General features: G+C 37.6%; 1 protein-coding gene across 1 annotated transcript; it reads right to left on the bottom strand.

The window, feature by feature from the left end:
* Nucleotides 1–1,459: 1,459 nt before the first annotated feature.
* Nucleotides 1,460–10,586, bottom strand: LOC142177653 (uncharacterized). The gene is made up of 2 exons (XM_075246983.1): nt 9,979–10,586; nt 1,460–2,856 (listed from the first exon to the last, which is right to left on the bottom strand). Exon 2 carries the CDS (start codon nt 2,852–2,854, stop codon nt 1,529–1,531), a length of 1,326 nt encoding a protein of 441 aa, XP_075103084.1. The 5' UTR covers nt 2,855–2,856; nt 9,979–10,586; the 3' UTR covers nt 1,460–1,528.
* Nucleotides 10,587–22,482: the final 11,896 nt, after the last annotated feature.

Here is a 22,482-nt window from a genome sequence, read left to right on the forward strand (position 1 = left end):
ATTTTCTGTGTTAAACCTGAACCGATCCATGAAATCTGATGCCATGCCTACCCAATTAACCCATTTCTTTGGGTTCTAACTGATGTACAAATACAGGGCGTCTCTAGTGAGGCTTCTCATGAACAACTTCATGCGGATTCTTTCATCCCTACCAACTCCTACAAGCTTTTCACAATATGTTCTCAAATGCACCTTCGAATCACCTGTTCCATCAAACATCTCGAACTTGGGAGGTTTGTAACCCTCTGGCAGTTCTATGTCTGGCTGAATACACATATCTTCACAGTTCAAACCCTCAATGCCTATACCCCCTTCGACACCCTGAACTCGGTTTGTGAGCTTCTTAAGTTCCTATGCCATATTCTTGATGAGCAGGTCTTCCTCGGCGGATTCTGGTGTGTATGGGGTTTGTTGAGTGGGGTGAGGTAGAGTTTCTACGTATATGGAATTACTTTGAGGAGTATGGTAGGTAGTAGTTTGTGGATACTGAGTCGGAAGATGTTGGTGTTGAGGAGGAGTTGGCACTGGTGGAGGATTAGGATTTTGAGGAGGTGTGGCGTATTGATGAGGTGCGGGAGGGTTTTGTGGATGTTGGTTTGGTGTGTTTTGAGGAGGTGCTGGGTTTGGGGCGTTCTGTTGGTTAATATCCGGGACGTTTAAGGTGAAGGGGAGGTTTGCCAAGTTGCGGACCTGCTCAAGTTCCCCTTGTAATTCCAGTATTTTTTTCTCCAACCGTAGAACCAAATCATTTTGTGCCAGAGTACTCCGACCATCTGAATTTTCAACATTTTCCGCATGCGCAGCATTATCTTTCCTGATACCACTCATGTCATCTATCTTAGCCTTTCCCTTACTTTTAGGATCACTTGGAGGAGGAGGAGGTAGAGGGCCTCTGGATCTGGTATGATACGCTGATGATGCCAGTATGCAAGAACCAACCTTAGGGGATGGGAATAATCAAAACAAAGAAAAGCAAAAAGGTAAACAAGTTAGTAGGGGATTTTGGAAGGATATTTGCAGTATTTAAATATGTATTGCGGAATTATAAATTCGCATCCTAATTTTGGGGACCTCACTGTGCCTGAGGTAGGCCTAGCGACACATAGATTTAGAGAAACTTGATGTCGATAACTACCTCATTTCATTAATGTAATACATAGATCAAACCTCTAAAATGACAATAATTAAAAGAGTTGCTAGTGGCATTTGTCTTATTACAATCAATTTCTAAAACGACTCTAGAAAAGCAAATAAACAACAATTCTATTCTATTTGGTCCCGGAGGGACCCTCTCCAAGCTTGGCCTTCTTGGCCCCATCGATCAGATTCCCCAGGTCGCGCATGTCCAGCAGCAGATACGCCCTTACTTGGTGTCCTCCTTCGTTGCCCTCTGCATTCTGACTATCCACGATCTTTTTCCTCATCTTCCCTTTAAGTTCCATTAGACCCTACTCTAAGTACTCCAACCTCTCTGTTGATTTTGCAGCAACTTCCCTCCATTCATTGATTGATTCTATGTCTATTTGTATTATTCCAAATGTCTGGCTTCTGACTCAAGGATTCTCTTGCGCAACCTCTTGTATTTTACTTGTGCTTCAGCAGCATCGTCTATGACCCTGTTTTCTCGATCGATCCCTGGCTCGACTTCTCCTGCTACGTCATCATCCAACCATGATAGGTAGAAATATACATGACTGGCGTAGTACCGATCTGGTTCGATGGAATCCTTTTCCACAATAATCTTTAGATGCCACATGTATTGGGCCTCACACTTGAATGGAATGGCACCACCCTGAAAGTCTGGTTTGTAGTGAACCATCTTAGAAACTCGCGGTATGACTTGTTTTCTCCCAGCCTGTCTTGTGACCCTGATAGGAGCATAAGGATAGATACCCCTCAACCCGATCAGCACTAAGTGAGGAACATCCCTGGACCTGATGATGAACTCGCTAGTAGGGAACCACTCGAACATCCAATGGACCTTGTCATCAGTCAAATTGCTAAAGAAGAGTACCCAATCCACGGAGTTTTCCGGTTGTGCAAACTTGTATGGGATGAAAGTCATTCTTTTTGGATGGTGAAAGGTTATGTGGTCATTCCATGGTCGCTGCGGAAATTCCTGATGGTACTGTCCTCTTTGAAGATGCTCCAACAACCATATTTTCAGTAACAAATTACAACCCTCAAAATGTCTGAATCCTTTTTTACAGCAGTCCAAAGCTCGGTATTTCTCTGCCACGATCATTGGGACAATAGTGTAAGTCTGTCCCTCAATCCCTTCCATTAAGGTCTTGGTAACCATAGCCAAACGAGTGTGAATCCTGTCTCCTTGAATTGGAAATACTATCATACCCAAAAAACAGACGATGAACACAAAAACCCGACGATGAGTCCAGTCCAAGGAAGTAATGGCAAACTCATCATGATAGATACGGTAGGATGTGTTGTGTCCATAACGCTCATAGAGGAAGTCGAAATGTATGTAGGACTTTTTCAGGCAGACTAACTCGTCATTCCTTCTAAGACCCATCATTTTCAGAAATCTCCTATAAGTACGATTTTCCGGTACCAGCAAACCAGGGTTATCCCAGGGTAGCCCGGCAAAACCTCTTATTTCCTCAAGAAGGGAAGTCATCTTTATGTTACCAAAACGGAAAACAACCCTCTTTTCATCCCAGAACATAGTAGCAGCCTCGATCGGTACATTGTTTGGCTGAATGTCCAGCAAAGAAGGTAAATTTCCAAGAATTATTTTCACATGGTTCTTGTCGCTTGGCGAGAGATTTTCCCACCAGCCTAGCAATAGAGGTGAGATACTTCGGACCATGCTGAACCTGGGGACTTCGTGCCTCATTTCTGCAAAACAAATAAAGTTAGCCCTTTCCCCCTCCGGGTTTGACTACTTACACATTAATGATTAGCATATCAGCACATTTTCTCCAAATAATGCACATATCATGATCGTGTCCGTTGGCACTATGGAAATCCCGATGGACTTTGGACAAGGCTTTCCTTAGAGAGTTATTATGCGGACAACATTCAAACTCATGCTAGGTTTGGACATGATGCATGCACAGTTAACTTCAGAGTAGGGTTTTCTATAGAAGTCTAGATCGGTACCCTCAAGCTGACAACTTGAGAGGGAAAGGCACGGAATCGTCGATTGCACTGCTGATCGACTAGTTTTACCGCAAATAATTCTTTCTAAATTTAAAAAGGGTAATATAGGAAGAGTGCGGACACTCATCAAGTGCCGCTATGGTATTAATTGTGCACGAGTGGAATATGATGCAGAGCATGTAATTATGCAAAAAATAAAATAATACCTTGTCAAGTATTTTGCATGATGAAAGCGATAAATGCGGTATTCAATAAATGTAAAGACAGGAAAGAAATAAAAATAAAGAAGGAGTTAGTTCGCGTAATGAAAAAATTATAATAAAGCGATAAAAGGGGTAGGGATTGGGAAAGACATAAAGATTGAAGCCAGCGAACAAGGTTAAACGAAAAGTTGCATGTAAATTCATGTAAAAGGGAAAATAGGGAAGGGGGTGTGCATGTAGCAAATAAACGGTGAATTTGAGCATAAAATAATAAAAACATGTTTATCGAGGGAGACTAATTCACACAGACCAAGTTCATTATGGTAAGAGCCTGAGGATATCCCCAGCAGAGTCGCCATGTTGTCGCGCCCCTCTTTCTCGCGAAATCGGATTTCGACGTCGTGACAGCTCTTTAAAAGAAAGGGTTATTAAAATAGAGAGTCGCCACCTAACGGATTAAGGTGCATTAGGGCACCTATTTGCAAATGACTCAGGTTTACTAGTTTGTGTCACCAAAGATCGAGTAAGGGCTCAAATTACCTCGAGGAGAAGGTGTTAGGCACTCTTCGAGGTTCACAACGGTGGGTACCGGCCGAACTCAAATCATGTGAATTAGTCTAAGAAAAAAGAAACAATTTGGACAAAGAAAGAACTATTTTAACTGGAATGGGGGGGGGGGTCCTAAGTTTTTTATCCTAAAGGATCACCCCGTGCAACATAAATAATACTTTGCAACTCCCTCAAGATGGGGTGTTACTCATATTATTTAGCGGATACAGACTATCGTCTCCTACTACCCGATTACTATCTTTAAGTTGTTTACCTAAAGCGCTCTATTTGATTCTAAGTCGTACCCTATGCGCGCACTACCCATCACATGCCTATGGTCCAGGAGGCATTTGGACCTCTATTTCAGGGTAGTTCTAGACCTTAACTTAGGTTGCTCAAAAGGAGAAAACTAGGCGACAAACAAAAATAGTTAGGACTTTCAAATAGAAACAAGTATGGGCTCAAGTTACCCTCCGCATTTAGACATCAAATGAATGCCAAACTGATTAGCACTAACAGGTTTTATTAATTGCAAAATCGCGGAATCCTATAGGCACGATCTCTATGTGATACTGAACGAATGAGCAGACAGTTATACGCAAAAGCTAGTTTCTTAATACGATTACCAAGACCTACATAAATTTGCCTACTGATTTTTAGCATAATGAGATTAAACCTACTAGCATGATGTCTAGATGTTTTGTGCGATAGTAAATAGTGGACATCACTGAAGCATATCCAGAATCACTTGTTTTGATCCTATAGGCATGTTTTCTAATGAGGATAGTAGCACGGTATTTGACAAAACTCCTGAACCAACGGGCAAAATGATAAATAAACTGATTCAAACATATAGGCATGATTTCTATAATTTGGTCCAGTTTTAGATCCTTTAAACATGGTTTCTAGAATAAGGCAGCATGTAAACAGAATTTTTGCACATACATTGAGTCACACCATTTCCTATAAGCATGGTCTCTAACAAGCAGAAATAGAACACAATTGAACCAAATATTGAACCTATAGGCAGGGTTGCTAGCATATGATGATTGATCATAACAAAGTACCTATAGGCATGATTTCTAACACACGACATATAATAACACATTATCGAACCTATAGGCATGATATCTACCCAACTTGTTGCAAGTAAAATAAAAATCCCATTCCTAATTTTACTAATACCCCATAATATTATTACAATAATTATTACAGACCTAGAATGAATATAGTAAATTACAGAATAGATATAGCTATAGGGATCCTACAGCAGGCCCAAATACACCTGGACAGGCCATGCCTTCATTCTCACAATTCACAACAGCTCCAAAATTTCATATTCATAGATACAAAATAGCTAATTGTTGGGTGATTCACCCAGTGAGCATATGTCAAGGCTGAGTATACAGAACCCAAGACCCTAGTGTGTCAGAGTTCCCAAGGGCTTCAAGAACCCAGGGCAGTGCTCACACTAGGGAGGTTGATCAAAAATAATTCAGATGAAAGACTAGGGACCAGGTCCTAGTGTGTTAAAGTTCACAAGGTTCTCAAAGGAACCTTGAGCAGTGCTCACACTAGGGAGGTCAAGGGACAGAATCTAAGTAGCCTTGGCTTTCAGCCGGCTAAGGATAGGAATTCAGAAGGACCAGATAGTAGAGGAATAGAATGAAGTTAAGGGATTCCACTGAAGGACAGAATCAATTGAGCATATAAAAATAAATAACAAGCATGCTTAAACTTAAGGCGGATTAATCAAGTTTCAGGAAATGAATTCAATCACATGCTAACAAGGCAAGTTACAAGACAGATTTATAGAGGTAAAAGAGAATTCAGATTAGGCTAAGTGCAGAAACTAGTGTCATAAGAAGAAATCATATCAATTGGCAATAGACCATAACATGCTGAAAACTAATTAGGGCAATTACTGGATATGTCAAGATATGATGAAAATAGGATCAAACAAACCACATTATAGTGAATTCAGAAACAAACTTGTTATCCTATTAATGAATACATCCATACCTAATTAACTAATCCATAGAAGGAGATATGAGAGCATGTTCAAAGAGCAGGGTAATAACAAACTTAAACTTCAAGAGGTGACTATCAGTGACATATAGGTTAGGCAGAATCAAATTAATCAACTCAAAGTAGGTCTAAACATGTCTCAAACTACAGACGTAATGGCATTTAGGTTAGCAGAGTCTAATTGAAGTAACACATTAAATGAAATAACAGATAAATCAGAATGAAAGGGCAAAGGCTTGGTAACTCACCAGTTAAAATGAAACAAGAAAGAAAGGAATCCCACAGTTGTGAATATCACCCAAAGAGCAAGAACTCAGAATTTCTGGCCTTGGCTTTCAGCCGGCCGGGAACCAGAGTACTAAACAAGATTATTCAAGAGTAAGGAGTATACAACTTTAGTTTTATAGCTTTTTAATGATTTTTCCAACTTAACCAAAGGGGAGTGGGGAGGGGTTTAAATAGTGTCGGAACTAAACACATAAATATGGAAATATAATTAATTCAAACAATCAGTAAAGAAGAAAAATTTTGAAACCCTAGTTTTTAGGTAAACTCCACAAAATCGGCAGAAAATAAAGGCAAAGAATCACATATTGTATAAAATGAACATAGACATGAATATTATTCACAAAACACAGAACCGAACCAGATTTGGTTCAAATAAAAACGATTTGAAACCCTAATTTAGGGCAAGTAAAAATAATCGGCAGAAATAGATAGATTCATACATAATAAGGCGAATATAGAAGAGATAGTACTTAATATTAAAGCTTGAACCAATTTCGGTTCGAATCAAAGAGAATCTGTAAACCCTAACCTTAGGGTTAAGTATGAATCAGCAAGATACGAACAAATCGGACTCACACGGTGCAAAATAACGTGTTTGAACTTAATATCATCTAGATTCAAGAGATGAAGATCGATTAGGACAGAATCAGAGTAGGATACTTGCCATGTTTAGGCAAGTACTAAGTAATACCGTAAAGAATCAACCAATAAAGGAAATATGTCGAAATGGTAAGAATATAGGAAGAAAATCCCATTAGGAACGGGATAAGGGGAGGATTTTGGAGAGGCGGAGGGCTAGGGTTCTTCAGAGGGAAGGGAGTAGAGAGGCGGCGGGTTTGGAGGAATGGGGTTAGGGTTTGAGGACGGGTGATATAAGGAAAAAGGGGAGGCGTTTGTGAGCCGTTGATCATTTTTTATCAATGATTGGGATTTGAGCAGGGGTCGGGTCGGGTTAATTAAATGGGTATGGGTACTGGGATAATGATTTTGGGCTTGGGGTAATTGGGCTATGTTTGGGTAGTTAGGTCCGAAATTAGTTATGAAATTACGACCATATTTTAAATACTCAATTTTGACAAATAAATAATTTATAAAAATAATAGATAAATAACAAAAATATCATTTGTGCATGAAAATGATTAAAAACAATTATTTAACATTATAAAAATATAAAAAGTTATTGTTTATATAAATAATGTAATTATATGTACATATGGGCTATTATTGCAAAATATGCAATTTAGCCCTGAAAAATGTAAATGTAATTATACGAAATGCACTAAAAATATTTAAAACCTCATATTAGTATAAATGATAAGTTTAGATGATTAAAGCATCATAAAAATAATTAGGAGGGTAATTATTGGATATTTATATAATAAAATGCAGAATTAAATTGATTTAAAGTCTTTAAAAATCATGGAAGATTATGAAAAATACTTGTGTATGCTTGTAAATCAAATGATGATATATATGCACTATTTTGAAAGTATATATATATATATATATATATATATATATATATATATATATATATATATGAGGAAAACATTGGGTGTGAGGAGCATGTTGCGTATTGTGATTTTCTCCTGGATGAGATCAAATGGAAGGTTTCTGACTGATCGAGTATGTATTCTGCTCGTGACTTAGAGTTGATTATGAGATTCTCGTACGATTCATATGATGGCATGATAGATGCAGTGTGTTATGTAGGATTGAGTTTTGCATGTGCAAGGCCACGGTTCATAGTTAGAGGGAAGGTCATGAATTTTGGACAACATGGACAGATTCAGATATATAGATGAATGTTATAACCACTTTGTAATTCCTGATAAGGGTACGCATTTCAGAAGGCGCACTGAGTGTTGATTTGCGGATGCTTCATTGGGTATTGCGATACTCGCCTGGTTGATCGACTACTCATATTCAAATTTTGCTATGTAGAACGAAAGAATTATAGAAGTATTCCTCGTGGGGTGGTCATGTATGATAGATGTATTAGATATTCGGGCGATGGAGTTGGAACCAAATATGGTGATTCGTGTGTTCTACGGATTTGGAAACCAGGAGATTCTCAGGAGCAGATTGTCTCGTGGTTGCGGACTGTGAAAAATGTGGCCAAGGCTAGCCAAAGAATAGTGTGTGTTATGATCCTGTCATTGTGGACTTTTGGAGGGTTATTTATCTATTTGTGGGTGACCAGAGTTGATTTGAGATCCATCGGTAGGCCCAATGAGGATGTGTATTCTACACCGGGTCGGATTGGTTGACTCCGTACTGCTATTGTTGAGGGATGTGCCATTCTGTTAGAGTGGAGCTTATTCGTGTTTTGATATGATCTATGTGTTGATCCTCTATGCTACGAGGGGTTGAGAATTCTTAGTTATATGCACATATGGTACGGTTCTGTTTGGGGCCTTATAGCGGGATTCGAGCGGAATGGTTATTGGGGTGCAGAATGGTTGATTGCGCCTTGGTTATGGCCTTTATCCGGTTATGATGTATGGTGTTGTTTGCTTCTCGGTGGTTATGGTCATACACTTTTGCTACTAGGCATTGTCACACCTCCTTTTTTCCGAGGTGATATGGGTAGTTTTTCCAATTTAAGTGACATTAATCGAAATGAGATTATTTATTTATTTCAGAGTCGCCACTTGGAATATTTATGGTGTCCTAAGTCACCGGTTTATTTTAAAATCCCAGATCGAGGAAATTGACTCAATTTTTATGGTCTGTGAACATAGAAGACCGGATAAGGAATTCTGTTAACCCAGGAGAAGGTATGAAGCACTCCCGGATTCTGCGGTTTTAGCACGGTCGCTCAACTATTAATAATTGGTCCAATTATCTGACTTATTATATATTTAAAACCTATTGTGTTTTTTAGCCTTCTGGCCGCTTTTAATTATTTATGGAGTTTGTTTGAACAAGTCGCGATATCCTACACTTATCATTTTGGCACATGTCGCAAACCGCGCCACATGAAATACACCTGCGATTTACGACATGCTTATTTTATTAGTGTTTGAAGTTATGGTTGGGTCACATGAAGTGCACACCCCGAATTTGGATTTATGGTTTTAGTACACATTGCGAATCGCGCCACGTGAAATGCACCCGCGATTCACAACATGTTAATTTTATTGTTGTTTGAAGTTATGGTCGGGTCACATGAAATGGACACCCGAATTAGAATTTACGTATCGCGACCATGCCATGGGAACCGTACCCATAGTCACGATGCTTTATTTATCGCGCCTAAAGTAAGCTACGATTGTTAGTTTACTAAAATATTTGAGATGCATTGTGGGGCATACAAGTTATATATTTCACTTTGTAGATGAAGTATACAATTTGATCACTATAAATTATTTGGGCTTCTGGCCGAACTTATCTTACTATTATTAAACTCAAACAATACCATGTCCCAATATTTTTGTAACAAGCTCCAGCTCCTCTATTACGATATAATTTCAATAAATTAAACCCATCTCTTATACTATCAACAAACTATATATTTAAACTTCTACCACCGCTAATTGTTGTTGCATTTTTCAACTAACAAATAAAAAGAAGAAACCAAATCATGAACAATTAAAGCATTTCCTAACAAATATGCAGAATATCCAAAACACAAAATGAAAAGATGGCAATATTTTAAATCAGAGAGTAAATCAGAACATACAAGACCATATTAATGTGGCCACGTTTTATTCAAGCTTGGCATGAACTAGTACAAGATAAAGCAAAATGAAGATTCAAATCTAAGAGTTTTAAAAAAAAAACGGACCTTAGTGAGCGGATTTATCTCTGATTAATGCAACTCTGAATTTACATTTCTGTTTAGTCGAAAAGCAAACGAGAATCTGGCCGAAAAATTGAGCAGCGACCAAAGATGCTAACGGGGACACGAACGCGACGGAACCTCCAACAAAACCTCGCGCCGGCGATAAATCGACCCTCTCCGCTTAGACCGGAATACTCGATCAACTTTTGAGACGAGGAAGAATTAGCTGGAGGTATTATTAAAGTAAAACCTTCTAATTCTTCTGTTTTCTTTTGTAAAGCTTTCGTTTCCAAGACTTCAAAATGGAAAAAGTGATGATTATGGAAGTAGCTTTTGTGTGTGTATATGTGTAGTGAGTGTCATTTGGTAAAAAAAAATTAATTATGCGGTAAGATGAGGTGTGGGCGCAACGGCTAGGTTCTTGTGAATTAGCTAAGGGTTTTTGGATGTTAATTTGTTTTTTATATGGTAGTGGGGAGTGAGTATTGGCCTTTGGATGAAATTAGATCAAGGGCTATGATTAAGGGAGGGGTTTGATGGGTGGGAAAAGGGTTTGGGCTAAAAGGGATTGGGAAGAATAGGCATTTGTCTTGCTGGGCCACCAAAATACGAAAATGAGCTCCCAATTGGCCCAAATTCAGTTCTTACTCATTGAACAAAAAATAAAAATAAAAATACTAATACTATCAAAATATACTAATTAATACAAAACATATTTTTTGGTTTTTTCAAATAATAATAAAAATAATATCTTTCTAAAAATACCTAATACCTAAATTAAATAGAGAAAATGAAACTATTTTTGTATTTTTCAATTTTTGTGCTTTTAAAAAAATAGAATTAAAATTAATAATAAAGTGAAATCCTATAGAAATAAACTCAAATAAATATTCTAAAAAATACTAGGACTATTAAAGGTAATTCCAATGTGTGGGTCAAAAATTACGTGCTTACAACTGCCCCTCTTTACTTGAAAACACAAAGTTTTTTTGAGCAAAGAAACAAGTAAGCGATGTAATTTATTTCTGACCCGACACTTATTCAAAAAGATTGTGACCGAGCCCTGGTATCTGAGTCGCCTACATATTCTTGGCTATAAAGGAATCAGGCCACGTGTAGTTCAGAAGTGATGGAGTGTGTGGAGAGGATGAGAGAGTCGAGTGAGATACCGTTCGGTCGAGGTTCCAATCCGCGATCCTGTTATTACATCAAAATCAAAAATGAAAAAGACTAACTAAGCCTGTCAGCTATGAGTTACAAGATTCCTATCTATAAGTCTTATGAAGCTTGATCTTGAGTCTTGAATGGTTCTTTATGCAGACTTTTGATTTGAACATTGATGCTTGCTAGATGCATATGCAGATTCATCTCTTCAGCTTCTTCGGATCAAGACGGGGCATGCAGAGCTTGCTACTTCAGTCATGTCTTGAGCAGCCCATATCTTTTCATCTGCTTCTACATTATGAATTCACTTCTTTTTTTTTCTTTTTTTCTGTATTGAGCCTTCTTCTTTTGGTAATCTCGGACTGTCGACTTGCATTCTTGAAGAGAGCTTATGTACTTCTAACTTGAATTGAATTCTGAAATGACATCCCTCGTTCTTCAGGTGGGTGCCTGCAATTGAACTTGAAATGAATTCCCTCATTCTCCAGGTGGGCGCCTGATGCTAACTTAAAACTTGAAATAAATTCCCTCATTCTCCAGGTGGGCGCCTGCTGACTTAAAAACTTGAAATGAATTCCCCCGTTTTCCAGGTGGGTGCATAATGTTGACTTACACTTGAAATAAACTCCCTCATTCTCCAGGTGGGCGCCTGATGCTACAACAAAATAGACAAAACAAAAGGAACTTTTCTGCCCCAGTTTGCACTAGGAAGATTTGTGAGTTGTTAGCAGAACTATAAATCACCTATGTTATTGATCAATGATGCAATGATGAGAGTAAAATTAAAGACTCGACTAGGATGTGCGTCTCATGTGATTAAAACCAAGAAAATTTTGACTAGCAAATGCGTTTGCTAAAAAACACTGAATGTCCCAGACTAGGAAGTGCATCTCCTAGGGGTGAAACTTGAATGAACCAAATTAGGAAGTGTGTCTGCTAAAGAAATAAAAATCTGAAAAACCCAAACTAGGAAATGCGTCTCCTAGATTTGAGATAGAGCTTGAAGAAAAACTATAAATTGAGCTTTGACTAAACTAAAAACTGGCCCTATTTTCCAGGCGGGACCCCTGATTTCAAGAAAACTAAAGATTGATAACTTAAGAAAACTGAAAATTGACCCTTTCTTTTTAAAAAAAAAAAGAATCCAGACTTCCCTTTTTAACTTATTACCCTAGGAGAAAATTCACCAGACTAGGTTTTAATCTTAGGAGAAAGATTCATCAGACTAAGATTTTGATCCTAGGTGAAAATTCATCAGACTAGGTTTCTTTTTTTAGGAGAAAAACTCATCAGACTAAGATTTCTATCCTAGGAGAAAGTTCATCAGACTAGGTCTTCAATCTTAGGAGAAAGATTCATCAGACTAAGATTTCGATCCTCGGAGAAAATTCATCAGACTAGGTCTCTTTTTATTATCTTAGGAGAAAGATTCATCAGACTAAGACGTTTACCCTAGGAGAAAATTCATCAGACTAGGTTTTCTATCTTAGGAGAAAGATTCATTAGACTACGTTTTCGATCCTAGGAGAAAATTCATCAGACTAGGTCTCTTTTTATTATCTTAGGAGAAAGATTCATCAGACTAAGACGTTAATCCTAGGAGAAAATTCATCAGATTAGGTTTTCTATCTTAGGAGAAAATTCATCAGACTAGGTTTTCTATCTTAGGAGAAAGATTCATCACACTAAGATTTTGATCCTAGGAGAAAGTTCATCAGACTAGGTCTTCTATCTTAGGAGAAAGATTCATCAGACTAAGATTTCTATTGGGAGAAAATCCATCAGACTAGGACTTTTTATCCTAGGAGGAAAAATGTGAAGAGCAATGGCAATATTTTATGCACACTAGCAAGACAAATAAAGGCAAAGATTTGAGAAACTTCCCTTTGTCGGCTCTTCTCTTCTCTTTTTTTTTTCTTTTGAACCACTTTCCTTGCACTACTTTGTTCCTGTTTCAAACAAAGGAAATTTTGTCAGTTTTAAAAGTGGTGGTCGGTTTGTGGCCTTGAATCTTGGGCAGTTTGGCTTTTGCTCAATCAGCTTGAGTCGGTTTCAAGAGACTTTTTGCTTTACATCAACCCTGATCGTTTCACACCCAGTACCATTTGTATTTGTGGCTCAATCAGCCTTATCCCAACTGGAGACCTTTGCTTAGGCGACCTTTTCTATGTCTTGAATGTCTTTATGCTTTTTGCGCAATTTGTCTGTCAGAGAGAATCATAACTGGTAAGAGACTTTTGCATGATGTGCACACTTCATAGTTCTTGTTCAGTACTACAGAGAGCTCGAGCCCCTGATTAACCTCGAGGTTATCTTTGCTTGCTTTAGTCAAGTAGGCTGACAAGGGTATTTTGGGGGGAAGCCTTTGCATGAATCCTCAAGGAATGTTGACTGTAACACCTGACTGTGCTGGCCAAATTTACTTTGTGCAACTAAAAAGCTGGTAGCAGATTTTGAAATCTTTTCTTACTTGTTTTGACAAGGACTGACTAAGAGTGAAGGGGCACAATGATACAAAGAAACAAGTATTAACAAGAAATGCCCCTGTCGGAAGGACAGAAGGAAGAGTTTTTTTTTCTTTTTCTTTTTTTTTTTCTTTTTATTTTGCGGTACTAGCCTTAATGATCATGACATGCATTTTGGACTTAACGGTCTGATCTATCAAACTGACCAATCTTTCCTTTAACTATTCTTATGACCTTTGAAGTCGGGCTTGCTCGTGCCAATCCTTTGTATCAGCTTCACAACTCACTTTCGACTAGTGGTGCCCCGAGAGATTTTCACCAACAAGCCTCTCTCATTTATTTATCTCTACTTACCGTCGCCTTACAGTACCTGTGAGAGTTTTCACTAGTAAGACTCTCTCATTTTTCTTTTATTTTCCTTTTTCTTTGCTTTCTTGTGTGAGCAACTTGACGGTGTTCTATGTCGTGTGACAACTGTTGCTCATTGCATGCGTCTCTTGGCATTCTTGAAAGCTGATTAGGAGGTCTTTATTTGAAAGGTTTTTGGATAGGGTTGGAAAGAAGGGACGACACAAGGCTCCAAGTAGACTCAATATGATGGATTGTACACTTACAACTCTCGGAATCGACTCTTTACAACTCCAAGTAGACTCATGCCCCAATTTTATATACTGGGGATTTTTGGATTTTTTTTCTCTTTTTTTTGAATTCTTATTTGGTTGGACCAAACCGTGTAAGGCTGCCTACGTATCCCTTTTTTAAAGGAATCAGGTCTAACGTAGTTCAAACATCTGACCTAACTACTTTTTTTTTCATCTTTCTTTCTTTTTCTTTTTCTTTTTCTTTTTCTTTTTCTTTTTCTTTTTCTTTCTTTTTTTCCTCATTTTTTCCTTCTTTCTTCTCTTTTTTTTTTGTTTTCAAAACAAACTGCCCCAGCTTCTATTTTTCAGGGGCATAGACCTTCGAATGTTCTTTTTTCTTTTTCTTTTTCACTTGAACTTTCTAAGAGTTTCCCCAGTTTGTACTTTGGGAGCATGGACTTTTCTTTCTTTTTTTTTTATTTTACTTTTGACTCTAAACTTGATTCCAAAAGAGGGTGATCAAAGAAAATAACACAGGCTCAAAAGGTGTAACAAAGGGTATAAAGTGTTTGGGTAGTAGAACAAGGGCCTCCTAGCCTCTAGAGTGCCAATCATGATTTCCTTTCGCGATACAACATTAATGAACATGTCTGTCTTCTTGGTGTGTCGTGGTCGGAAGATACTTATCACCCATTAGTGTCAAATTTTCCAATAAACTTCAATTGATTCTTCCTCAAACCCGACCTTCACAATGATTTGAAGGTAAAGATCATTAACCTCCACGGGTCATTTTATTTGAGCTTAATTCCAAAGTGTTTCAACTCTTTATTCATCCTCAAAAGTTCCTTTTTCTCATTTATCCAATTCAAGATTAAATCAGTTTTCTAAGATCTGGCCAAAAATTCCGCATGCATGTCATATCACTAAAACTAGCGGGAAAAGAACTAAGCATGGAATGACACAAAAGGACAAACTGTATTACATTGAGTAAACAACAAGCCAAACAACCTAAAATCCGAGTTACAACCCTAAAATAACCCAGCTAATGAAAATAGCAACAAAACGGACAGGCAAGACTCACACAAACAAAATAGAGAGATAGAAGGGTTTGACTCAATAAAACAAATAAAATATGGATCACACCCTGGAATAACCCAGATAATAGAAAAAACATCAAAACAACCTACTAAGATTCCTTCCTAGTGAGGAGGGAATGAATTTTCAATTGCTAAGCTTGACATTTAGCCACAAATTTGCTCATCAGAATCACCATGGCCTTCTCCAATTTTAGTCGGCAAGTTCCCGAGAGGATTCTCATACTCCATGTCACCACACATCATCCCCACAAAATGTGCATGTAAAGGATTTTGCGTGATATTCTGGGTGTTATTATCTTGGTTCACAATCAGTTTTTCCTGGATCATCCTTTCTATTTCTCTTTTCAAATCCCGACAACTTTCAACATTATGCCTCTAGGCATTGGAGTGGTATTCACACCTTTTAGAAGGGTCAAAGCTTCTTGCACGTGGGTCCACTTGATTTGGAGGAATAGGTGCAATCATGTCATAATGCCTTAATTTCTCAAACACACTTGCATAGGACTCTCCTATTGGTGTAAAATTATCTTTCAACCTTTGTTCCCCTCTATACCCCTGTCTTGGATGTGGGTTATAGGGAACTTGAAAATTTTGTGGAGGCTGGTGGAGATTTTGCGATGCTGGTGCTCGCCTTCTGGGGTGTCTTGGTGGCTGGACAACATACTGAAGTGGAGCAATAGAGTATTGTGGGTTCTGAGGTCGATAGTAGTGCTCAGGGGAATCATCGGAAACCTGATGAGGCTGCTCATACCTTCGAGATGTTCTCCTAGGACCTCTTCTCGACCTTATTGTCATCATGGTTTCTTCATCCTTCTCATTCGTGTCACTAAAATTATCAGATTCAATCTGGACAGCCTGAGTTGCAGCTTTGAGAACTGCTTGACTTATAATTTTGCCTGTCTTAAGGCCATTCTCAACCATTTCCCCAATTTTGATTGCTTCCGAGAAGGATTTGCCCACTGCGGACATCATGTTTTGAAAATAATCTGGCTCTTGAGCCTGAAGGAAGACAGTGATTAGCTCGTGGTCATCCATGGGTGGCTTAACTCTAGCCGCTTGCTCTCTCCATTTAATGTCATATTCCCTGAAACTTTCAGTTGGTTTCTTCTTCAGGTTTGAAAGGGAATTGCGGTCTGGGGCGATATCGATGTTGTATTGGAACTGTTTGACAAATGCCTGGGCCATGTCATCCCAGACATGCCAGTGAGAGGTTTCTTGATCCATAAACCATTCAGAGGCTACCCCTTCAAGGCTTTCCCCGAAATAAGCCATTACTAGTTCTTCTTTTCCCTCCACAACTTTTAGCTGATTGCAATACCTTTTCAGGTGGGCTATGGGGTCTCCGTGTCCATCATACTTTTCAAATTTGAGAGTCTTGAAACCAAGTGGCAAACGAACACCAGGGAACATACATAGATCCTTGAAGGCAATACTCTTCTGACCTGCCGACCCTTGCATGTTTTTCAACTTTTGTTCTAAGCCTTTCACTCTTTGGGTCATTTCTTCTTGTGCCATCTTTCGGGTAGGCTTCTCAATCTTTGAAGGAAGATAAAATAGGTACGAGTGGTACTCAGGAGAATGGTATTGTTCTTGCTGTGGGATAGTGAAAACGGGCATAACAACAGTGATTGTCTGATTGGTTGTCAATGGCACACTTTGGGAGCGCGCAACAAAAGTTCCAGTTGTAGTCGTACAGTTGGGATAAAGACTGAACCCAAATGGATAGGATCGATCAGACAATGAAACAGGAGTGGTAATAGTCGAGATGGGTGTGAATTTTGGGAAAACATGAGAAAGGGGTGGTCCTTGACCATTGGCCGATGCTTGACCCATTTCAGTCATTTGCTGTTTCGGTATTCTATTTTCCTTAACCACCGTAGACTCTTGTTGAACCCTCTGACCCCGAGTCTCTTGACCACTCGTAATAGCTTCAATGTCAGTTGTCAATGACATTTTTCTTTGGATTTTGTGTTGCCAGCTTGCCACAAACCGACCACTTAAAACTTTCTTCTATGATTCAAAATAAGAGACACATTAGAATGGACTCAGTCGGTCCTTATTATCATCATCATTTTTTTATTTTTTATTTTTTTCATTTTTATTTCATTTCATTTTTTATTTTTTTTTATCGATCGAACCTGATGTGGGTTACCTACGTATCATGTGGGAACATTAATCAGATCGTGCGTAGTTCGGGAAGATCAGAAATAAAGGAAATAAACTAACTCTTTTTGGATTTTGATTTTTTTTTTAATTTCCGAAAGAAAGACTTATAAAGAAGAAAGAAAATATTTTTGGAATTTGATTTGTTTTTTTTTTCTAATTTTTTCCAAAAGGACTTCTATATAAGAAAGAAAAATATTTTTTGGCTTTTGATGTTTTGTTTTGTTTTTGGATTTTTGGAAGAAAGACTTTCTAAAAAAAATGTAGAAAATATTTTTTTTTTTGGATTTTGATTTCATTTATTTTCTTTTTCCAATAAAAGACTCCTACAAATAAAATATTTTTTTGGTTTAAAATTTTTCTTATTTTTTTATTTTTTAGGGATTTTCTAAAAAAAAAAAGACTCTTGAAGAAGGAATTAAAGGAAAGTATTTTTGGATTTTTTTAAAAATGGGGGCCGGAACCGATTAGGTTTGCTTACGTATCATGTGGGAACATGAATCAGATCGTGTGTAGTTCGGAAAGATCAGAAATAAAGTAAATAGACTAACACTTTTTGGATTTTAATTTTTTTTTTTAATTTCCGAAAGAAAGACTTATAAAGAAGAAAGAAAATATTTTTGGAATTTGATTTTTTTTTTTTCTAATTTTTTCCGAAAGGACTTCTATATAAGAAAGAAAAATATTTTTTGGCTTTTGATGTTTTTTTTTTTTTGGATTTTTGGGAGAAAGACTTTCTAAAACAAATGTAGAAAATATTTTTTCTTTTTGGATTTTGATTTCATTTGTTTTCTTTTTCTAATAAAAGACTCCTACAAATAAAATATTTTTTTGGTTTAAAAAATTTCTTATTTTTTTATTTTTTGGGATTTTCTAAAAAAAAGACTCCTAAAGAAGGAATTAAAGGAAAATATTTTTGGATTTTTTAAAAAATGGGGGTCGGAACTGATTAGGTTTGCCTACGTATCTCACATCCGGTGAGAATCAGACCCGCGTAGTTCTGCCAGTTTTGACGGAGCAGGGGAAACATGAATTTTGAAAACATTGGCTTATTTTCTCTCCTTTTTTTTCAAAATTTCGGCAAAGTTTCGAAATGTTTCAAATACCTACCTCACTTTTGTTGTTTTTTATTCTTCTTGATTTTCTTTCCCTATTATAGAAGTCAGTCAACATACAACCCGAAACAAATGAATACACAAGTAGCATGTAATGCATTATGATGGTCTTTTAATTTGGGTACACCTGTCCTGGACGGACCCAACCCATGTGTTGAGTCCCAAAGTCAAATGCACTTGATGCAAACAAACGTTCCTACTAGGGATCCGACATGAGGCTATGTTATTCTAAGTTTAAATCCTGAGTGTATTTTTCTAGACCTGGCTTACCCGAGCGAACAACTCGAGCCGAGGGGGGTCAGCGTACCGGGAATACAGAAGTTTCACCGGCTTTGCAACTTGTCCGAACCTCGTTCTAAAATTAGGATATGACTCTAACAGAAAAGAAGCCACGCGAATCGCACGCTTCCCAGAAGATATAGAAGACTCAGAGAGAAGAAGGATTTCGTAGCAATTTATATACAATTCACACAATATCAAAGCGGTAAAAAAAAAGCGGCATTTAGCACATTAGGCTCAAACACGTAAAAATCAAACAATCATGAAAGCCAATCATAACAGCTATTCTAAGCTCGAATTCTGAACCATGAACCAGAGATTCTGGGTTCTTGTCCCCAGCAAAGTCGCTAGAGCTGTCACACCTCCTTTTTCCCGAGGTGATATGGGTAGTTTTTCTAATTTAAGTGACATTAATCGAAATGGGATTATTTATTTATTTCAGAGTCGCCACTTGGAATATTTATGGTGTCTCAAGTCACCGGTTTATTTTAAAATCCCAGATCGAGGAAATTGACTCTATTTTTATGGTCTGCGAACACAGAAGACCGGATAAGGAATTCTGTTAACCCAGGAGAAGGTATGAGGCACTCCCGGATTTCGTGGTTTTAGCACGGTCGCTCAACTATTAATAATTGGCCTAATTATCTGACTTATTATATATTAAAAACCTATTGTGCTTTTTAGCCTTATGACCGCTTTTAATTATTTATGGAGTTTGTTTGAACAAGTCGCGATGTCGTACACTTGTCATTATGGCAAACGTCGCAAACCGCGCCACATGAAATACACTCGCAATTTATGACATGCTTATTTTATTAGTGTTTGAAGTTATGATTGGGTCACATGAAATGCACACCCGAATTTGGATTTATGGTTTTAGTACACATTGCGAATCGCACCACGTGAAATGCACCCGCAATTCACAACATATTAATTTTATTGTTGTTTGAAGTTATGGTCGGGTCACATGAAATGCATACCCGAATTGAAATTTACGTATCGCGACCATACCATGGAAACCGTACCCATAGTCACGATACTTTATTTATCGCGCCTAAAACAAGCTACGATTGTTAGTTCACTCAAATATTTGAGATGCATTGTGGGGCATACAAGTTATAGATATCACTTTGTAGATGAAGTATACAATTTGATCACTATAAATTATTTGGGTTTCTGGACGAACTTATCTTACTATTATTAAACTCAAACAATACCATGTCCCAATATTTTTGTAACAAGCTCCAGCTCCTCTATTACGATATAATTTCAATAAATTAAACCTATCTCTTATACTATCAACAAACTATATATTTAAACTTCTGCCACCACTAATTGTTTTTGCAGTTTTCAACTAACAAATAAAAAGAAGAAACCAAATCATGAACAATTAAAGTATTTCCTAACAAATATGCAGAATATCCAAAACATAAAATGAAAAGATGGCAACATTTTAAATCAGAGACTAAATCGGAACATACAAGACCATTTTAATGTGGCCATGTTTTATTCAAGCTTGGCATGAACTAGTACAAGATAAAGCAAAATGAAGATTCAAATCTAAGAGTTTAAAAAAATGGACCTTAGTGAGCGGATTTATCTCTGATTAATGCAACTCTGAATTTACATTTCTGTTTAGTCGAAAAGCAAACGAGAATCTGGCCGAAAAATTGAGCAGCGACCAAAGATGCTAACTGGGACACGAACGCAACGGAACCTCCAACAAAACCTCGCGTCGGCGATAAATCGACCCTCTCCGCTTAGACCGGAATACTCGATCAACTTTTGAGACGAGGAAGAATTAACTGGAGGTATTATTAAAGTAAAACCTTCTAATCCTTCTGTTTTCTTTTGTAAAGCTTTCGTTTCCAAGACTTCAAAATGGAAAAAGTGATGATTATGAAAGTAGCTTTTGTGTGTGTATGCATGTAGTGAGTGTCATTTGGTAAAAAAAATTAATTATGCCATAAGATGAGGTGTGGGCGCAGCGGCTAGGTTCTTGTGAATTAGCTTAAGGTTTTTGGGTGTTAATTTAGTTTTTATATGATAGTGGGGAGTGAGTATTGGCCTTTGGATAAAAGTAGATCAATGGCTATGATTAAGGGAGGGGTTTGATGGGTGAGAAAAGGGTTTGGGCTAAAAGGGATTGGGAAGAATAGACCTTTGTCTTGTTGGGCCACAAAAATACGAAGATGAGCTCCCAATTGGCCCAAATTCAATTCTTACTCATTGAACAAAAAATAAAAATAAAAATACTAATACTATCAAAATATACTAATTAATACAAAACATATTTTTTGGTATTTTTAAATAATAATAAAAACAATATCTTTCTAAAAATACCTAATACCTGAATTAAATAGAGAAAATGAAACTATTTTTGTATTTTTCTATTTTTGTGCTTTTAAAAAAATAGAATTAAAATTAATAATAAAGTGAAATACAATAGAAATAAACTCAAATAAATATTCTAAAAAAATACTAGGACTATTAAAGGTAATTCTAATGTGTGGGTCAAAAATTACGTGCTTACAGGCGTCAAATTGCGCGTGGTTGTTGATTTTGAGCATGGTAGCTTGAGGTATTTCATATGGACCAGTGTATAGATGGGGTCACGCATTGCAGCGGAGTTATATTGAGATGTGATCTTTCGTATTAGATTCGTGTGTCTTGGTTCTACTATATAAGATGGCTTCGTAGCATTGCGGTTGTGGTGGTACTTGTTGAACTTCCGGGATAGTTCTCTCGCTTGAGTCATTTTCCATTTTTTTGGGGTACATTTGAATTGTTGTTTATTAGTGAACGGATTGCACGATTTGTGGCTCTAGGTTGAATTGGTGTGACATGTCAGTATGGCGGCTGTATTTGATAAGTAAGGTCATTAGACCTAGAATGGGTGCTATCGGATTTGTTTGCGGTGTATTTGCAAGGATAATGTCGTTGATCAGCTTAGAAATTTGGCTTTAGTTCTTGTCGAAGGAGAGGGAGCTCCATGACTTGCTGATTTGATAAGTGGTTAGGAGTTTCTACGTGTTTCTTTCATCATGGGAAGTGTACGAAGGTTTTAAAATGAGATTTTATTTTATATGAGGTTTATTACCGGCATTGGTTTTTTTTAGCAGCTACTGTGATCTAAAATTTTGCTACGAGTATGAGAGTCGTGTGGTATATCATGGGATTACATCTTGGGTTACGGTTATGGCTTGATACAGCTTGTTTAGACTCATACAATGTGTGGGAACGAGATTTGGGTCTTGTAGGAAAGTCCATGTGTTGGAAATTAGATTTTATGTTTTACGGACTGAGGTTGAAGTAATGATCTTTAGTTATGTTGTGTTGTCGGGCCTATATGGAATAGGGTGACATGGAATCATCCCCAGGTATGTGCATGGTAAGATTACACGTCGATTTGATGGCTTTGGAACGACACTCGGTACGTTCGAGGACAAACGTATGCTTAAGTGGGGATGATGTAACGACTCGACCGGTCGTTTTGAGTATTTGCACTTCACTCGGTAGTTTGGGGGCAGGAGTAGCTCCGTTTGATGTATTATGACTGGTGTGTATCGTCGGTTTTGGTTTTCAGATTATTCGGAATCGATTTGGAAGAATAAATTTCATGGTTTAAGCTTTAAGTTGGAAG

Source organism: Nicotiana tabacum, chromosome 23, assembly GCF_000715075.1.
Source record: "Nicotiana tabacum cultivar K326 chromosome 23, ASM71507v2, whole genome shotgun sequence".
Taxonomy (NCBI): domain Eukaryota; kingdom Viridiplantae; phylum Streptophyta; class Magnoliopsida; order Solanales; family Solanaceae; genus Nicotiana; species Nicotiana tabacum.

Bases quoted from the DNA above. Each gene is read 5' to 3' on its own strand.
- LOC142177653 (XM_075246983.1), bottom strand. From the start codon at position 2,854: ATGAGGCACGAAGTCCCCAGGTTCAGCATGGTCCGAAGTATCTCACCT.